This window comes from Delphinus delphis, chromosome 1 (assembly GCF_949987515.2).
Source record: "Delphinus delphis chromosome 1, mDelDel1.2, whole genome shotgun sequence".
NCBI classification, from domain to species: domain Eukaryota; kingdom Metazoa; phylum Chordata; class Mammalia; order Artiodactyla; family Delphinidae; genus Delphinus; species Delphinus delphis.
Genome location: NC_082683.1, coordinates 144,366,028 through 144,384,444, shown reverse-complemented (window position 1 = coordinate 144,384,444; position 18,417 = coordinate 144,366,028). Strand labels below are relative to the sequence as shown.

General features: G+C 50.5%; 1 protein-coding gene across 2 annotated transcripts; it reads left to right on the top strand.

Moving 5' to 3' along the window:
• Positions 1-5,949: 5,949 nt before the first annotated feature.
• ATF3 (activating transcription factor 3) lies at positions 5,950-17,962 on the top strand. 2 transcript variants are annotated; one of them, XM_060009988.1, is made up of 4 exons: positions 5,950-6,118; positions 12,016-12,263; positions 16,123-16,226; positions 17,435-17,962. In XM_060009988.1, the coding sequence occupies exons 2-4, from the start codon at positions 12,020-12,022 to the stop codon at positions 17,630-17,632; spliced, it is 546 nt and encodes a 181-aa protein (XP_059865971.1). In that variant the 5' UTR covers positions 5,950-6,118; positions 12,016-12,019; the 3' UTR covers positions 17,633-17,962. The 2 variants fall into 2 exon arrangements, with proteins under 2 accessions (XP_059865971.1, XP_059865966.1); XM_060009983.1 differs by lacking the exon at positions 5,950-6,118 and adding an exon at positions 6,300-6,715.
• Positions 17,963-18,417: the final 455 nt, after the last annotated feature.

Here is an 18,417-nt window from a genome sequence, read left to right as displayed (position 1 = left end):
GTCTGTTCTAAGGTGGACAAACAGAAAATGAAGGGGGATGGGAAAATAGAGAGAGGAAGGATTAAAGGAGATGCTTCATGGGAAAATTGCCTGCAGGGGTTTTTTGTTTGGATGTTAGGAAACAAGGAAAATGCACTGGTAGTCATGATCATTCGAGATCCTTCCATCTTCCACTGTGACCCGTGCAGCACTTGAAGATAGATATCAAGACCCTTTCTCTAACTCCATGTAAACAACCTGGGCAATGATGGAATTTGATGCCTCTCCCCAAAATAAAGATTTAAATTTGTACAGCACTCTAGCAACACTCTGCTAAAAGTAGGGGAATGACTAAGTAAATCATATCACGACCATAGCCCATTAAAAATTACGGTAATAAAAGTCAAGACAGTGGTGACCTCTGGTTGGTAGAGAGGCAGGTGTGATCAGGAACGGTCGCATGTGGGCTTCTAAGTACTTGAGGTGGTGGTCTACTTCTTCACTTGAATGGTAGGTTCTTGAAGTTTGTTTTACTATTATCCTTTTTTTTTTTTTTGCGGTACGCGGGCCCCCACTATCGCGGCCTCCCCCGTCGCGGAGCACAGGCTCCGGACGCGCAGGCCCAGCGGCCACGGCTCACCGGCCCAGCCGCTCCGCGGCACGCGGGACCCTCCCGGACCGGGGCACGAACCCGCGTTCCCTGCATCGGCAGGCGGACTCTCAACCACTGCGCCACCAGGGAAGCCCTTGGTTTACTATTAAAATGAATATATATGTTCTATAATCATCTGTATGTATGCTACATTTCACAATAAAATGAACATTTTTTAGAAGAAAAAATTATGGTAATAAGGACCACATATAATTCAGAAATAAGCAAATTTCAAAGCTGCTTGCAATGTCGATCACAACTCTGTTTTTAAAAATCATATGCATAAGAAAAAAGATCAGAGGGAAACACACCAGATTGCTAACAGTGTTGAGATTACAGGTAATCTTTTTCTGTTGCCCATTTCCCAAATTTTCATAATGATAAAAAAAAAACATTATACTGAATCCCCCAAAGGAATCTTTAAAAGTATGAGTCTTTTAATTATTTTCAAATGACTCTCACACCTGTTATCTCATTACTTCTTACAACAATGCTTTGGGGGGAGTCAGTATTAAATAGTCGATATTAAATATGAAATAAAGTTTATGGACTGGAACACAGATGAAGGGTTTATGACTTGCACCAAGTCACTCCGTTGCCTGGAGGGGAAACTTCGAGTGGCTCCCAGGTCTCCTGAGCCCTGCTCATCCCCTGGTTGTGGGGAATTGGATGCCCCAGGGCTCTAGGATCTCCACTCTTAAACGGGAAAAGCTGCTACCTGGGCTTTTGTCCTGTGGTCCAAAGTGGGTTTCTATGGCATAGAAGATGGACTACACACCAGAAGGTCCCCAAAGATGCATTCTCTGCCTGGGGTGCTCCTCTCACAGCCCCTCCTACCTAGCAAGGCACCAAGTCCGTGGGTAAAATTCCCTAGAGATGTTCAGAGAGAAGGGGAAGAAGAAGAAGGAGGAGGAGGGGGTGGGGGGAAGGAAGGTTGTCAGGACCACAGGCTGTGTTTGAGAGTAAAGTTGGACAACTTTTCTTGACTCTAGTTTTTGGAGGGGAAGAGAGATGATTGAAATGAGTCTGTTCCTCGTGCTCTCCAATGCCTTCCTCCTGACGCCTTCCCTCCCTCCAGCTCTCTTAGGAGGGGTTGCCAGGGACTTGTAGGATGGCTTCTGCAGAAGGTCTCCATTCAAGACCCTTAGAGCTCAGCCCAGGGCTCCTCACTTCAGAAAAGATGGGGCCTTAGAGAGGGGAAGATCCTTTGCTCAGGAATACCAAAGGCAGAACCAGACCAGAACCCAGCTTCCCCCACCCTTCCCAGCCCACCCTGCACTCCCAGATCCTAGCCTGGGGCACTTAGCACTGGTCCGTCCTGCACTGAGGAGAGCCCCAGATGTGTGCCAGAGTTGTGTGGAAGGAAAATGGGGATTGCTTTCATTGTTTTCTTTGTGGAGTCCTAACCCCACTCCCGTGAAGATGGTCATTCCTGAATGAAGCTCAGCTTCATCCACAACTCTTTGCCACTGACTACGGGGACAGAATGGGCTCTGGGAGAGATTTCAGGGGTATCGCCAGCATGCCTCCTTTGATTCATGATTCATGATACCACTACTGAGGACTGGCTGTGTGCCTTATCCTCAGTGAATCCTTATGTGTTAGATGCCTCAGTGAAATGACTTATCCAAGATGACACAGCCACTATGTGCTGAATCCAGAATCAAAGCACCACCTTCCACATTTCAGAGTTTCCCCATGTTTCCTGAGGAAGCAGACTCTTAAATTAGTAATCCCCGCATTCAAATTCACTTTATAGAAAGTGTGGGCTTTGGAAAGCAGAAGAAAGAAGAAAAAAAGTCTACCCCACACCTTTTCTGGGGTGAAGTGGGTTGAGCCAGGAGGATAGAGCTGCTAGTACCCTGACTGATTTTAACTTGTGTTTCACTTGCCTCTCTAGAGATCTGTGAGCAAATACAATCTTGAGGTTTGATGAAGAATAATGGGGGTGGGGGAAGGAGTGGGAAGGGACTGTTCCCTGGACTAAGAAACTGCTAAAACCTTTAAATATCTCTTGAACTTTTTTTTTTTTTCCTCTTTTGGCTCCCTGCAATGTTTTGATGTTGAGATTCGGTTGCCACAGTGGGCTGTTTTTAGCTGCCTAGTTCCATCCCCTCCCCTTTTAACTTTTTTCCCTTCCTTTTGCACATGCCCCAACATGAAGTTTCCAATTCTTATCTCACTCAGCAAAACATACTGGGGCTGGTCTGAATGTAGATTCCCCAGGCAGTTCTCCAGCGTAAAACCTCAGCAATATTCAAGTCTCTGCTTAACCCTCTTTCACTGAGGATTAACCCCTGAAATAACCCTACCCAGGGCTTGCTTCTCAGGGAGGGGAGAGGCATTCTTTTCCTTTGTGTAGAGAAGCAGTTTGGTCTGGGAAGCTTTTCTTGCCCCTCCTCTAGACGATACCGAGTATGCAGGCTGGACAACGGTGGGTCCAAAGTCAGGGTAAAATGAGGACGCACAGAACTCATACTGATCACGCCTTGGGGGCACACACCTTGGGGCTCCCTTCCCCTGCCCTTTCCCAGTCTCTCTTCGATTAGGCAGATTTCACGGCTCTCCTGGGGGCTGGAGGCAGGGAGGCAGGCAGCGGCCGTTTTTGTTTTCCTTGGATAGGAGTCCCATTCACAAGGCGGTGGACTGACTTCTCTGTCAAGATTCTTATCGCTTTCGGAGTTTCAGTGGGAGAGCGAGGCTCAGACTTCTGCGAACAGCTGACAGCATTTCTATCCAGGTGTGACTTGGGGATTCAAAACCAAGAATTATTAGAATGAAGCAGATTTAATAAGAGGAACGGGAGGCACCACGGTAATACCAGCGGTTGTGAACTTCTCTGTCTCAATTACCCTTCTCGTGCATTGTTTTGTGGAGGCTGGTCTAGCTGTTTGTTTACCTACACCCGAAGCCGAATTTCCCCTTAACGACAGGACCAAAACCTCCACAAATCTGGCTTGGGTGTATTAATGGAATCCTAGTTTAAAATGTAAACTGGTTAAAGATTCCTGTAGGCATTTCACAAAGGAAAAAAAGCCGGGGGGGGGGGCGGGGGTAGCTTTCAAGTGTTCTCCCCCATTTCCTTGTTTCGCTTTATAATGGTGCAATTTATTCGAGGGCAGCGGACAAGTAGATAGGAAAGATATGTAGATAACCTCAAATAACTTTCATGTGAATTTACAAACGCCTTTCCTTTTGCTCTCGCGGTGTTCTAGGGGTTGTGCCGACACGCCCCGGGGTCTACCTGCCAGCCCGGGGTTTACCTGCAGGTGCGTGGTTAGGAGGGCGGAGTGTAGGAGCGTGGGGTAAGGCCAGGAGGCCCGTTACCAGGGTGAAAAGTAAAGCAAAAACAACGGCCCCGCTCTGGCCGTGTGACTTCGCTGGAAACCCGGTGAGGTCCCGGGCAACATCCCGGGATCCTGCGTGGAACCTCTGGGCTCCCGGACGGCCCGGGGGCGGGGGGACTTCCAAGGCGGCTCTCCGCGTTGTCCTGGGCCCCGAAGCTTGGGGGGTGTCCCGGTGAGGCTCGGATTCGGGGGAGAGGAACCTGGGTGCGGGGGACTCAGTTTTACCTGTAACTCTGAGGGTATCTATGCCAGGCTGCTGGGCAATCGGAGAGGCTGGGGAGAGGGACAGATTCCCCGAGGGTGCGGGACTGTGTGTGTGTGTAAGGCAGAGAGAGACAGAGACAGAGACAGACAGCCCCCCTCCTTCACGACTGTTAACACCCGAGGGCTGCAGGTGCGGCGGGGCTGCGGGAGAGATCTGGGCTCTGAGAGCCTTCTAGTTCCTACCCCAAATTACCAAACTATGGCCTTGGGCCGTCTCCCTCCCTAAAGGCAGCTGGAAGCAGGTGCCCCTACACCCCACGGGCGCGCACGGGTCTCCCTCCCGGGCGGTAACGAAACATGGCTGGCCACACTCGCGTTCATCTATATTAGTCCGTGAGCAGTTGACAAGGTCTCTGGTTCTGCCGGTCTCGAAGCCTAGACAGCTGAGGTCGGGGAATCGGAACTGGGAAATCGATTTTAAGTTTCAAATCCAATTCCGCTGAAGGCTCGGCTAGAATCTGGGCCACAAGACCCCGCCCTTCCCGCCACCGGCTTTAAGGCGAAAAGGATTTCTGCTGCGGGGCCTTATTTCCGCTGCAGTTAGTGCGTCCCCAGTCCAGTCCGTCCGGTCCCAACCCAATCCTCTCTGGGCGCAGAAAAACACAGGAAAGCCGAAGATGGGTTTTCCCTCAACATTGCCAGAGAGCGAGGCGACCCGCGCCCCGTCCCGCCCGCGGACACTAAAGCACCTTTTCTTTACTCCTCTCCCTGGCCTCTAGGCTTCAGCCTTACTCTTAGCCCCTCTCTGAGTTGCCTCTGATTTTTCCAGGTCGCTAATCTTTTCACGGGCTTGTTCGTTTCGCTGTCAATTTCAAACGCTTTGGGGTTGTTAAAAGAATCCTAACCCCATAGGGTCCTACCACTAGGCCTGGCCTCAGAGTCGGGTTCCCAACCTGCCGGGAGACGGTTCCGCGTGTGCGCCCCTGTGGGGTGTGCCGGGGCTGCGGGCGTGGGCGCACAGAGCCCGCGGAGCTCTCCGCGCTTGAGTTAAATCACAGACTTCTCACGGTCCCCGCCACAGAGGTCACCCCCGGCGGGTAACGGTGTGGGTTCACCGTAGGGGTGCCTTTGAGCACTTCTCCCACACTGGGGAATAATCCTTCTGTTCCTATCCCGTCCCCTACTTGAGAAGGAGGCTTTTGACTGCGAAGGGAGTATTTTCACGAAGCGCCAGAAAATGACCACGCATTTTAGAGAAAGGTCGCTGCTCGCTTCCAGCCTCACCTAGTCTGGGCAGCGGCCAGGACCCGTCTATCCAAACTCCCCCCTCCGCAACTTAGCGGAGGGAGAGATGCCAGCGCGGTGGAGTCATGCCGCTGGCTTGGGCACCATTGGCTCATGCCTGGAACACGCAGCGGCGAGTACGCACATCTGGCGGCCAGCCCGGGCGGCTCCGGTCCTGATATGGAGAGAGAGGGCGGGCGGGTGCGTGTGTCCCGGCGTGCGAGGCCGGGAGAACGCTCCCCGGCCGGCTCCTCCCCGAGCTTGCATCACCGGTCCCTCTTTTCCCCTCCTCCTCTTTGGCCCCTCCTCTCCGCCCCCCACCCCACCCCGGCTTTCGCCCAGCCTAGTTCGGCTGGTTCTCGGGGGAAGCTATTAATAGCATTACGTCAGCCTGGGACTGGTAACTCGGAGAAGGGCGCGCCGCCAGCCTGAGGGCTATAAAAGGGGTGATGCAACGCGCTCCCAGCCACAGGCGCACGCAGCGAGGCGCGCACTGCACAGCGCTCTCCCCGCGCCGCCGCTCCAGCGGACCCGCCAGCCCGCGCGCCGGCTGTGCGCCCTCTGTGCTCGCCCGCCGGCCCCACAAACAGCCCGACCCCACCCCGACCCCGCCCGCCCTCCGGACCCTGGGCGCCCCGAGTGGAGCCAGGAGGTGAGCGTTGGAAGCCGAGTGAGCGCGGCAAGGGTGGCTCGCTTTCATTCTCTTTGCGCCCCTCTGGTAACCAGTCGCCGGCCCCTGCGCCCACCCCCGACACTTGCCCCCCGCCTCTGGCTTCGAAAGAACTCTGGCTGAACTTCTCCCAGCCACCACTGCTTCTCGGCGCTTTAGAAACTTTATCGCAAAGAACTTTCTCTTTTGACCTGGGGCGCGAAATGGTCCTGGCAACCGAGAGGTCGGGCTCCCGCTCCTCCACTGGCGTCGGAGCACAGCTCCTCTCCGCCCTTGCGTTTACTTACCCCCTGGGAGCGGTCGACGGGTGGTGGGTGCTCAGGGTGTCCGAGCCTATCGGGCTCGCCGACCGGCTCCATCCCTTGCTCGGTGCGCGGGCACTGCCACTTGCGAGCCCAGCCTTCCCGAGAGGCGCGGAGGCCGATGCTTGCGGAAGGGCTGCCCCAGAGGCGGAACGGAATGAATGGGGAAGGAGCGGGCGAGCCGGGGTCGCGCGCGCGGCCGCTGGGGATCGCCCTGCCCGCCCCGGAGCGCCGGGAGGCAGGACAGCGCCGGTAGCCCGGAGCGAAAGTTAGTTGGGTAAGTTTACAGAGGTGGCGCGCGCTCATGTGGCTGCCCTAGGGCAGAAGGCGGAGAGGCTCCCGGCACAGATGCCCAGTGTCTGGGCCGGAGACTTCCTGTCCCAAGTTTCTCACACGCTTTTCTCTAGTACCTGTGACTCAAGCTCTGGCTCTTCCTCTGGCGTTTCGCGGATTTCTCTGCTTTCCATCGGGGAGACCCACCGTGGGGGGAAGCGACAGTGCGAAGCCAGTTCAGGTAATTGAGAGACTGGCTCTGTGGTCTAGGGGGCAGGACCCTGAGAGCTTACACTGCACTTGATGTCCTGGGCCTCGCTCAATATACCCAGCTGGGAAATGTGGGCATATAGACACTCCGGGCCCCTCTGCCTGTTTGCGGGCACGAGGTGGTGGTTGGACTGGACAACCGTTACGGTCCTGTCTGGACGAAGGTTTTCAGATTCTAGGGGGGTGTAATTGAAAGACAAGGGACGGATGAGGGGACTTGAGTGACTTGAATGAGGGGGCTTGGACGTCACTGGCCGGCCTCCGAGGCAGTGGGGGAAAAGGGACTTCTTTTGTGGGGCATCTCTTCCCTTCCCCACGTTCTTTCCACTGGAATGGTTCTCCTTCTCTGCTCCCCCCCACCCTCTTTTCATCTGATCGAATCACTTCCTTTCCTTCTATTTTCTTTTCCCTAATTTCATTTCCAAATCGCACATGCTTTCTTACAAATAAAGGAGCTGCTAATCCCTTGATGGAGGCAGAAAAAAAAAAATTGGGTGCTAGAAAATCTGGGTGCTCTCTTAATGCACTTGTTTCAGTGTGGGTGACGGTCACATGTTTGGGGCCTCTGTCTCTTAACTTTAAATGAAGGAGAAATTGGTATAACTGTCCCCCTGTTTTGCATGTAGCATTTGTTGTAGAATAATGCTACTGCTTTGAGGATATCCTGGATGAAGACTGGGGTGGGGGTGGGTTTTAGTGTTATTATTGTCTGGGTGGTTTCAGAGGTAACACCGCAGGCAGCATCCGAGGCACACAGTGTGACTAATATACAGTACCCAGCACCTGTGGCAGCTGTTGGAGCCTCCAGATCCTTCCTATTTTAACCCCACCATTCTCTCTCCCCCTCTTGGTCTTTTCTCCTCATTGTCCCCTTTCTTCCCCTCCCTGTCTTAGTCCTATCAAAGCCTCCTCTGTGGTGGGTACAGGTTCCTAGGACTATTGACCCTTCATCTACCTGGCCAATGGCTCTGTTCTCCATTTGCCTCGTTGGTTGATCCTCGCGGTGTTGAATCTCTGTTGGTGATGAAGCAAAATGAGCAGCAGGTGGATGGTCAACAGCTTGGCCTGGGCTGGGCCACTCGCCAGCTTTATGGCCTTGGGCAAGTCACTTTACCTTCCTGGACCCCATTTTACTCAATTACAAAATGAAGATTTGACCTGGACGACTCTAATATTGGGTGTTCTATCCCATTGGATAGAGCTCATGGTTTCTTCCCTTTTCAAATGGGCTGGGCATGGGACAGGGTCAGTGGTTCCAAGTGTTACTCAGCCTGGGGAAGAGGAAGTACATAGCCAGGACACGACAGGAACCGGAAACGGTTTCATGTGTGAGACCTGGTCATTTCTCAAGTACTTAAGACCAGTGGGGACAAGCTGGGGCCAGCAAATAGTGGGGTGGAATTGATCTGGTGCACCAAGAGCCCAGAGGTCAAGGTGCAAAAGAAGCTGTCTGTGACTGACCTGAATTTCTTGAGGGTTCCAGTTAATTCATGATTAGTGGGGCTCAACTTCATTGACAGCAACATTATGAGTCCCCCCTGAAATGGGGAAAGTGGAATCACAGTAATAATGGCTACCCAGGATGTGTGTAAATCCACCTTCACATATCTCATATGATCTTCCTGACAGCCCTGGGAGGGAACTGGGGCAGGCGGTATTGGTCTCATTTTACATATGAGGTGACTGAGGTCCAGAAAGCATGCCAGCGGGTGCTCAGCGTGTGAGTGGTAGTGATAGGCCTGCAAGCGTCATCTCTGTCCTGATGTCTAGCCTTACACCTACAACTGCAGTGTCTATATACCTACTTCCAGTGGGCCAGGAGAAAGACCAAGACAGGAAGTTAGTGAAAGAACTGGCTACCTACTATAAGATGTTTTATGAGCAGTGCTTAGTGGAAAGAGATGAAAATTAAAAGTGAAAATTCAAGGTAGTAGCAGCTACTAGGAAATAAAATCTGGGAGCTGAATTTCCAGTTAAAGAAATATATGAGTAAAGTTTCACTTTCTTGGAAATGATGAAACTACCGATTGTATGACACGATTTCTGATTAGAGATAATGAGAAGCGAAATGCAGGTTCTTTGTAATAAGTCTAGACAATTTTAAGGTCAGTACAGAAAGTCAGCTCAGAAAATCCTCTAAAATTTTTTCTTCAAAGGGGGATGTTCAAGGGTCTCAACTTTCTTAAAAACTGAAGGTTTAACTTCATTTTTCTTGTAGGGGCACAGCCTGAGTCTAGGCTGATCACATTTTAAGAGAATGAGGCAACAAATAACTGGAAAGTATCTCAAGAAACTGAACTTTAGCTGAGTGCAGGAAAAACCCAAATCGTTACAGTTACAACTGCTTTACTTTCTGAAAGGCTTTTAAACATTTTTACAACCTGTTTCCATCCTCAAGTAAGCCCACCCAATGCTTTTCATAAAAACATTCCATACCACTGGCATTCTTCAGTTTCTTTCATCAGGACTGCTGACTTTACACTAAGAAGGGGGGAAAAAAACCCACACAGCAGACCCCAAGCCCTGAAAGCTCATTAATAAACTTGGGAGGTGAAATGGAACTACGCTCAACTGTGGTGGAATTCAAACTGCCTGTGCAGAAGGGAGCCATGCCGTCCTTCAGACAAAGGCCAGCCCAGTGGTAGCTCTGAAATCCATCCCTGAACTACTGCGTTTTTAATAACGTTGGAAAGGGAGGGAAAACACAATTGCATGGGAGAATGTTAAGCCTCTGGCTTTGGAGAGCTGGTTTCTCAGAGTTTATCGGAAAAGTCTCCTCCCCGCATCCTAAGATTACAGGATTCAACTGATAGAAGAATATCAGTTCTGACTCATGACATAGGGCTTTGGGAAGAGAATCACATACGTTTCCTGGGTTTCTCTGAATAGTCAACAATGGTGGTGTTCATTGGCCTGGAATTCTTGCCACCATCAGTGTATCTTGGATCTTAAGGGGGATGTAGAGGGGATGTACAGGGTGTTGTATTCAGAAGTGTCTGAGATCAAAGACAGTGACCAACCACCCACCCACCTGGACCCCACAGAGCATCTGTTGGGAGAGCCAGCCCTGGGCTGGACAGATCTCTGGGAGGCCCAATAATAACATATTTCCTAGTTGCATTATATTTTCCAGGGCATATTCAGGTATTATTTCTTCAATGCCTTGCACAACTCTGGGAAAATAGGGTGATAGTTTTTAGACTTCTTTTACAGAGGAGAGAGAAGGCTCTGGGAGGTAAGATGATGACACATAAGGAAGTGAGCCTCAAATCTTGATGTTCTGACCCCAGACTGGGAATTCCTAAATGCAGGCAGCAGTCTGAGTGTGCACCCAGGCAGAGAAAGCTCAGGAATTCAATACAGAATTCACATTTTCCCCATGGCTCTTTGCTTAGTCTCCATCACTTCAGTTCCAGGACCCTCACCCATCCCCATGCCTACTCCCAACCCTCCAGAAAAGTTTGCTCTGGCTTTTTGTTTGCTTTTACAATTTAGAATAACATTCTATGTTCTGTAAATTAAGGGCATGAGTTCTGGAGTCAAACTTAATTCCAAATCCTGACGCTGCCTCATACTAACTCTATGACTTTGGGCAAATTATTTAGCTTGTCTAAATTTTAGTTACTTCATCCATAAAATGGGACTAGGACCTAACTGGGTTCTCATGAAGATTAAGTGAGATAAGGCACATAAGGTTTCTGGAATGAAGGAGGCACTTGTGAAATGTTAGCGACTTGCCAAAGGGCTTCTTTTCTGTCTGGATTTAGCTAATGACCTCAGGTCCCCAGGTTGAGAGGGATGCTCCAAGGGGACCGCCTGCCCTGAGAATCCCCATATTCATCGCCCCTGGAGAACTGAAAGCAGGGATGAGGGGGGATGGCCACTGCTGGAGGGAGTATACAGCAGGAAGAGATTTATGGAGGGCTATTCCAAACTGGGGCCATGGAACCATTACTATTTCTGCCCTTTCTTGCTTGCTTTTTTTTGTCCCTTTGTCTTCCCTGGGCTGTAGAAGGATAGGGGGTAGATGGGACCTCAGAGGCCATTTGATTTAACCACCCCTTCCTCATTTCATGTATTCAGTCGGATAGTCTCCAGCAGTCAGCAGGCATTGGGAGAAGCCGGTGCCAGGGGCTGGGTCAGGCTCTGGAAAGAGCAACAGTGGAGACTCCATCCCGGTGCTGTAGGAGTTCCCAGACATTTGTCACATAAAGGCTGAGACTCAGAGAGCTCGGGTCACACCACTCCTTAGTGCCAGAGCCAGTCCCAGGCCCCCTCTGAGCCCAGCCCAAGCCCTTCCAAACATCACAGGGCTGAACAACACTCCCCAAAAGAGGTCCACATTCTGAGCTCCTCACTTTTCTTTACTCTGAGGTCTTTTGCTTCACCAACCTTTACCTTAAGAAAGGGCTACTCTAGTCCCTTGTGACCTGAATTCCCACACCCCAGCCAAACTGGGACGAAGAAATGCACCTGCTACAGTTACTGTCCTCATTCTCAATGACTTGGATCCAACTTCCCAAGGGGGAAGCTTCAGAGATATATTTGCTAAATTCAAAGGTCCCCCACTCCTTGCTTTTACTTCCACTCACTGATAGATTTAACTTGATTTCAGATACCTTCCAAGTTTTTCTTTCTTTTTTTTTGAAAAGGAGACTGCAAATGGGGTTACATAATAGTCTCACTGATTTTTTTTTAACGCTCTTCCTCTTTCAGGACTGTTTGAGGCTACATTTGCATATATGCACACCAGCCAATACTAATAGCTCTTGTGAATTCAGAATAGCCTGAAATGCCACCCCTTATAAACTTCAACTAGGCATTTTATCCACATCACTGAGCTGTGTATTTTAAGAACCTGTTTTACTCAAGATGAGGATGGTGTGAAATGAAAACAAAGCAGAAGGCCGAGGGCTAATGGGACCTTCTTCTGGGGGTGGGGCTCAGGTATTGGAGGTCGCAGGTGCAGGGGGGGGTCCTTGATCCCATGCCCCCAAATCCCTGAAGTAGTTTGGGTTTTGATGTGTCTTTCAGCAAAATGATGCTTCAACACCCAGGCCAGGTCTCTGCCTCGGAAGTCAGTGCCTCTGCCATCGTCCCCTGCCTGTCCCCTCCTGGGTCACTGGTGTTTGAGGATTTTGCTAACCTGACACCCTTTGTCAAGGAAGAGCTGAGGTTCGCCATCCAGAGCAAGCACCTCTGCCACCGGATGTCCTCGGCGCTGGAGTCAGTCACCGTCAGCAGCAGACCCCTCGAGATGTCAGTCACCAAAGCCGAGGTAGGTTCTCCCAGGGGTGCCCTTTCTTCCTGCACTTACTTATTGCACACCTACCATGCAGGCATGCTCTAGGCAGGGGGCTTCGGCCATGAATAAAACAAAATCACTGCCCTCACAGGGAGCTTACCTTCCACTGGGAGGAGACGGACAACACACAAGATAAGTAAATCCATAAAAGACAGGCAAATGAGAAAAATAAAGCAGCAAAGGGGGACAGGGGAGTGGAGTAGGAGTGGGGTTGCTGTTTTAAACCAGGAGTTCAGGGGAGGCTTCACTGATAGAATCGCCTTTGAGCAGAGACTCGAAGGAGGAGTGGATAAGGGCCATATGGGTATCTGGCAAAAGATCAAGAATAAGGGCACTGAGGGAGGGGCGTGCTGAGGGCACAGGACCAGTAGCAAGGAGGGCCAAGTGGCTGGGGTCACGTGTGGGGTGGGGAGTGAGGCAGGCGCTGAGCTCACGGGTGGAGGCCAGATCACGTTGGGTGTTGTAGGCTATTGTAAAGACACGCCGTGTACTCAGAGTGAGGTGGCGAGCCCCTGGGAGGGTTTCTGAGCAGAGGAGCGACATGGTCTAACCTGATATTCCTAAATGATTACCCTGGCTGTCGAGTCGAGAATGGGCAGTACGAGCGAGGGCAGAAGCAGGGTACCGACACGAGAGGGTCTGCATCGGGATGAGGGCCGTGAGGTGCCGAGAAGTTGTCAGTTTCTGGAGCTGTCCTGATGGTACAGCTGATTTCCCGGAGTCATACATCGGGTATGACTCCAAACAGGAGTCAATGGTGACTCCAAAATTTCTGGCCTGACCAGCAGTAAAGATGGAGAGCCTATTTGCTGCTGAGGTTGGGACTGCAGGACATTGGGTGGGACAAGAGCAGGCATCCATCCTGTTCAATGCCCCAGTGGAGGTGTGAAGGAGGCAGTTGGATACGTGGGTCTGGAGCTGAGAGGAGAGTCAGGGCCAGAGATACAGAGTTGGAAGCCATCAGCGTATGGATGGTATTGAAAGCCATGAGTCTGTCTGTATGAGATCACCTTCTGTGTCCAGTTGTTCTGAAGAAGCAGAGTGTGTGGTGATTGTTTTCATCACTACGAGAACCCAGGTGGCCAGGCTGTGGAGCAAGGACCAGTCGGCCATGCTCACAGCCTCGGTACAGGTTCTGCTCCAAGTTCACTTCTGTCTCTGACGCTTGTGCTGTTCTCCACTCCTCAGCCTTTTATAAGACACCTGGAGTAACAGGCATGGTGAGAAGTCTGGGAGGTGCTTGCTGGGAATGCTGTGGTGGTTCGAGAACTTCAGAGCTGAGGTCTCAGCTGTTTTGTCAGCCTCCCCCTCATGGATGAAAGATGGGAGTGTTTCAAGCTCACTTAACTGGCATGGTCACTGCCTTTAGGCAAGAGGTAGTGGACCTGGCCAGAAAAGAACTGAGTTTTAAAGGAAGTTGGTTAGGAACCTTTATGATTCTGTGAAAGGTGGGGGCAGGTAAATAATGACTCCTGTATAGAACTGATCTAAGGGTTAAATGAGATGGCATTTGTTAAGGGTCTAGCAGAGGGCCTGGCTGAGTGTTAGCATTCAGTGAATGGTAGGCAGGACTACTATATGATGCTATATCCTTAAGGCAGCATTAGGGGCACTGGCTGTACCCCCAGTTAACCTCAGGGCAAGTCACTGGTGCCCAGTCCAATATTGGAAAGTGCAGGGTGGGAACATGGGACACTCAAGGAAAAAATTTAAAAATTTTTTTCTAATTAAATCTTGAAATTACAGGATGCAGTGGAAGTAGTGGGGTGCCATGGAAGGAAGGAGAACATTTTGGAGGGATATTTGGAGGGTTCTCCAGAGCAAGAAGCAGGCAGCCAGCTTCATGGAAGCAGTCTTAAAGTCATCCAACTCATGTATTGTGATTTTTTTGTTCATCAAGTGACCTTCTGATCTTAGGTCAGTTTAACAAGTAGATTTTTCTACTGGGAAGAGAATGTACCAAATGACCTCGTTGAATGTTCTGGTCTCCTTGGTGGCTGTAATTCTCAACTTAAGGCACTGAGCCTGTGAAACCCACGGGCATCCTGTGTATCTGGGCAGCGTGAGCCTCTTCCCCAGATCCCAGGCACCTTTGGGAATGCAGCACGGTGGAATGAGGCAGCTGTGGCCAAGAGAGGACACAGGACCGGGAGCCACAGGCCTGGGTTTTACATCCAGTGTTGTAGCCTACTGGTCTGCTGACCATGAGCTGGTGATTCCTGGGCCTCCCCTGGCACATTACTTTTGGCCACTCTGTGCCTCATTTGCACATCAATAAAGTGAGGGGATTGATCTAAATGGCCTTTAGAAAGGCTTTTCCATGTCTGACACTTTGTGACTCTGAGATTTGCTCTACTTTCAAGTACTTCCTTTTATGAGAATACTTTGAATCCTCCCCCCACCCCCACCCCCCGGTCCAAAAGTATCTGTAGAGTTAGTTGCAAAGGGAATTCTAGACTTGCTGAATTCTTAATGAAGACATTGATGATGAGGTTAATGATGATACTAACTAAAGCTTCCATGGCACCTAAACCCTGTGCAGAGGGCTTTACATAGATTAACTAATTTGACCCTCATCACAACCCTATTGGGTAGGTAAGATTATTGATCCCATTTTACAAATGAGGAAACTGAGGCTCAAAAGAGCATAGTAACTTGCACAAGGTCTCACAGCTAATAGGCAGTGAAGCTGAGATTCAAAGGTAGTTTAGTCTAAACCCAATGTCCGCCTATGTGGTTCTAGGATCCAAGACATAAAAGGTAGAAATGCCTCTCATCGTATTTCCCCCTTGGGCTTTGTTTCCCTATGTTGTAAAGCCTCCATCTCAGCCCAACCTTAAGTCAGTGACATCTAATCCAAAGTGAGAGGTGAGGTGATCGTGGCGTCCCAGGATCTCTTTGATTTGCAGTGAGGCTCCCATGGCCTTTCCTGCTGTCTGGAGCAGTGACAAGTGACACGACAAAGTTCTGACATTAGTGGCCTAAACCATCACCCACTCTGCTCACTGTGAGTGCTTCACTCCCGCTAGACTCTGGTCTCTGAGCCAAGTCCAGCAGCCAGACTTTGCTTGCTCCCCATCAGTCCAGAGGCGAAGTCAGGATCAGAGTGAACTTCACAGAGGACCAGATGGTAAAGCAGGACAGGGTTTTGTTCTCTGAGGATCGCAGGGCTGGCTCAGGGTGGGGCACAGAGGAAGAGATCAATATCAACTTGGATGAATCAATGGATGGTTCTAGTTCTCCACCCACAGGTGGCACCAAGCCATGGGCTGATAACGCCACTTTGGTTGGGGAATAGGCTTGGGTTCCTCTTCTCCAGGAGCTGCATGGGCTTCTCCTGAATTTAGGAAGGAGGTGCTATGATGATGTTCCAGGTGAAGATAGAGATGAATCAAAGAAGAGGCAGGGGGAATGGGTGGCAAGGTGATATTCCTGAGGTCATTCCTGGTTCTAGGGGAAAGGACATATTTACTGAACAAAATCTGTTTCTTGCTCTAGTTGATAACCAATAGTTATCACTTTGAATATCAAACTCCTATTTTAAAATCCAAATGTTTTTTAAAAGTAAAATAAATTTAATTTACTAATATTGCCAATATAATTTTAACTGTTCTTTGATTTTTCATTATTCTTGAGTGTGTGTGTGTGTCTGTGTGTGTGTGTGTGTGTGTGTGTGTGTAGAGGTTGCATGCAAAAGTCTAGGGCTTTACTTCTCCCAAATTCTTTAGGGCTGCCCCGGTTTGTCAGTTTTAGCTGGAAATAAAAGGCAGTATATTTGAGGTAGATTGAATTTCTAGCCTCCCATTAAGCTTGTGCCTCTTGAATTTTACAGGTAGCCCCTGAAGAAGATGAAAGGAAAAAGAGGCGACGGGAAAGAAATAAGATTGCAGCTGCCAAGTGCCGAAACAAGAAGAAGGAGAAGACAGAGTGCCTGCAGAAAGTGAGTGCCTGTGTGCCTTGCTCCTTCCTCTTGCTCACGCCTGTCCCCCGCCAACCTCACGTCACGTGAGGAAGGGGAGTTTGAAAGCCCCCGCCCAGAAGTGCTTTCCCAGGAAGGGCATTGTAGCTGGTAGCAGAAATGCCAGTTGCAGAACGACGAAGTAGCAAAGCTGTTAGCACAATGAATGTGACTCTGGGTGTGTAAGAAGCAGGTGTGTGAATTAAAAACCGCAAGATCATCTGGTGCCCATATTCCCCTTCGGCCGGTCCATACACGTCCAGAAGCCTCTGGGTACGGGATACGTCAGTCCAGTGAAAGAGGCTTCAGTTGCCCATTTTCCTCAGGAAAGAAAGCTGCCACCTCTCATCTGGCTCACTGTGAAAAGCCTTTAATTAATCTCTTCAAACAAGCTATTTCCTTAATCTACAGGCAGAGGTTACACTTTCTTTGCTTTTCTCTCTCGTTCTTAACTCTGCAGCCCTTCTCTTTGGTGCATCCAATAGTCTGTGCTCCCAGCTGCATTCAGCCGGCTCCCCTTCCAGAAGGGAGAAGCGCCAGTGGCAACGGCATCTGTGGGCAGCTGGAGCAGGCCGTGATGCAGTCTTTCCAGTGGCTGTGTCCCCTCTCCCAAGTGTAGACAGGCCAGGGCAGAGTCTTCACCCAGGTTCCACAGGTCCCCAAGGGTTCTGTCAGTTGCTTCAGGGGGTCAGTGAAAATTAAGACATTTTGTTTATCGCTATGTACATTCTTTCTGGGGAGATGAGCTTCTCAGTGAAATCAGTGACCCACAGAAGACTAAGCACCATGAGTCTGGATTGCCTTCCAGTCCCCAAGGCCCTTTCGGGTCCAGAAGACCTGCCCATGGGCTGTTGTACTTGTGTAAAGGAGATCTCTTTGCCATTGCTTCTATTGCTGTTTCGTTCCTATTAGGGTCACAACCTGCCTCAACCTTGAGTGGAAACTCAAGGCATCTCTGAAGGAGCCTCCAAGTTCAAAGGCTTCTCCAGGCTCTGGATTCTCCCAAACCTAATGCTGCTGTCCTGGCTTTGTGGGGCACTGTAGCAGGGAGCCAGCAGCCATTTCCAGCTTGATGAGCCCCGACGTGTCCCAGCTGTTACCCCTTGCCACCCAGGGGCCATGAGCAGGCCACCCCGTTCCTCACTGGCCCGTGGCTTCCCTTCCTAATCCCTCTGCTGCTTGTCCCCCAGGAGTCAGAGAAGCTGGAGAGTGTGAATGCCGAACTGAAGGCCCAAATTGAGGAGCTCAAGAATGAGAAGCAGCATTTGATATACATGCTCAACCTGCACCGGCCCACATGCATTGTCCGGGCTCAGAACGGGAGGACTCCAGAAGATGAGAGAAACCTTTTTATCCAACAGATAAAAGAGGGAACATTGCAGAGCTAAGCAGCCGTGGTATGGGGCAACTGCGGAGTCCTCATCGAATCCTCCTTTTACATCCAAAACCCTGAAGCCATTGGAGATCTGACTTCCTGTGCACCTCTTGAATCCCAGCAGCAAAGAACCATCACGGTGGGAGGGCCCTCGGTGACTTTCCACTCTACCCCAGAGTGGACTTTGGACCAGGGCAACAAGGGCATCTTTTTCCTCAACTCCAGAATTTAGGCCTTAACATCTTGGCCTTCCTTGGATTCTCCAGATGGCCCCTGGTTAGGGTCCTGCCTGCCTTTCATCTGGATTCTGCAAAAACCAGGCCTCCCACCATTAGGATTCATGCAGAAGCATCATCTGTACCCTGGGTGGGTGGGGTGGGGCCACCTCCTCTGCTGCCGCTGCCACTGTCACTTGTAGGGGACGTGGAGTGAGAATGGCATTTTGTGAAGCTGTGCGATGGCTAGGGTTGTGCTTTCTAGCAAATATGCTGTTCTGTACAGGAATTACCGTGTGCAAGGCGTTCGTTTCAAAACTAGGCGTTGTGCTCTTCTGACGTTTGTGCCACACAACACCACTGTGACTTTCTCATCACTTTCCTCAGATCTGGTTTCTGAGAATTTGGGGGGGGGGTTGTCTATCATATCAGCACGTGCAGTGTCTTGCAAAGTATTCAGGTGGCCAGAAGAGGTTGTCAGCCCCGGAAGAACAGAATTGTGCCAGCCTGGACTGAGTGCAGTTTTGTGCCAACAGAAAAGGCCTCTTCCCCTTGGCACCCAAGCATTAACGCACGTCCTCTG

Excerpts from the sequence above, each read along its gene's own strand:
- ATF3 (XM_060009983.1), top strand. The coding sequence starts at position 6,600 with ATGGGGAAGGAGCGGGCGAGCCGGGGTCGCGCGCGCGGCCGCTGGGGA. Across the intron at positions 6,716-12,015 it reads CCGGAGCGAAAGTTAGTTGG|CAAAATGATGCTTCAACACC; the intron begins GTAAGTTTACAG and ends TGTGTCTTTCAG. Across the intron at positions 12,264-16,122 it reads AGTCACCAAAGCCGAGGTAG|CCCCTGAAGAAGATGAAAGG; the intron begins GTTCTCCCAGGG and ends TTTTACAGGTAG.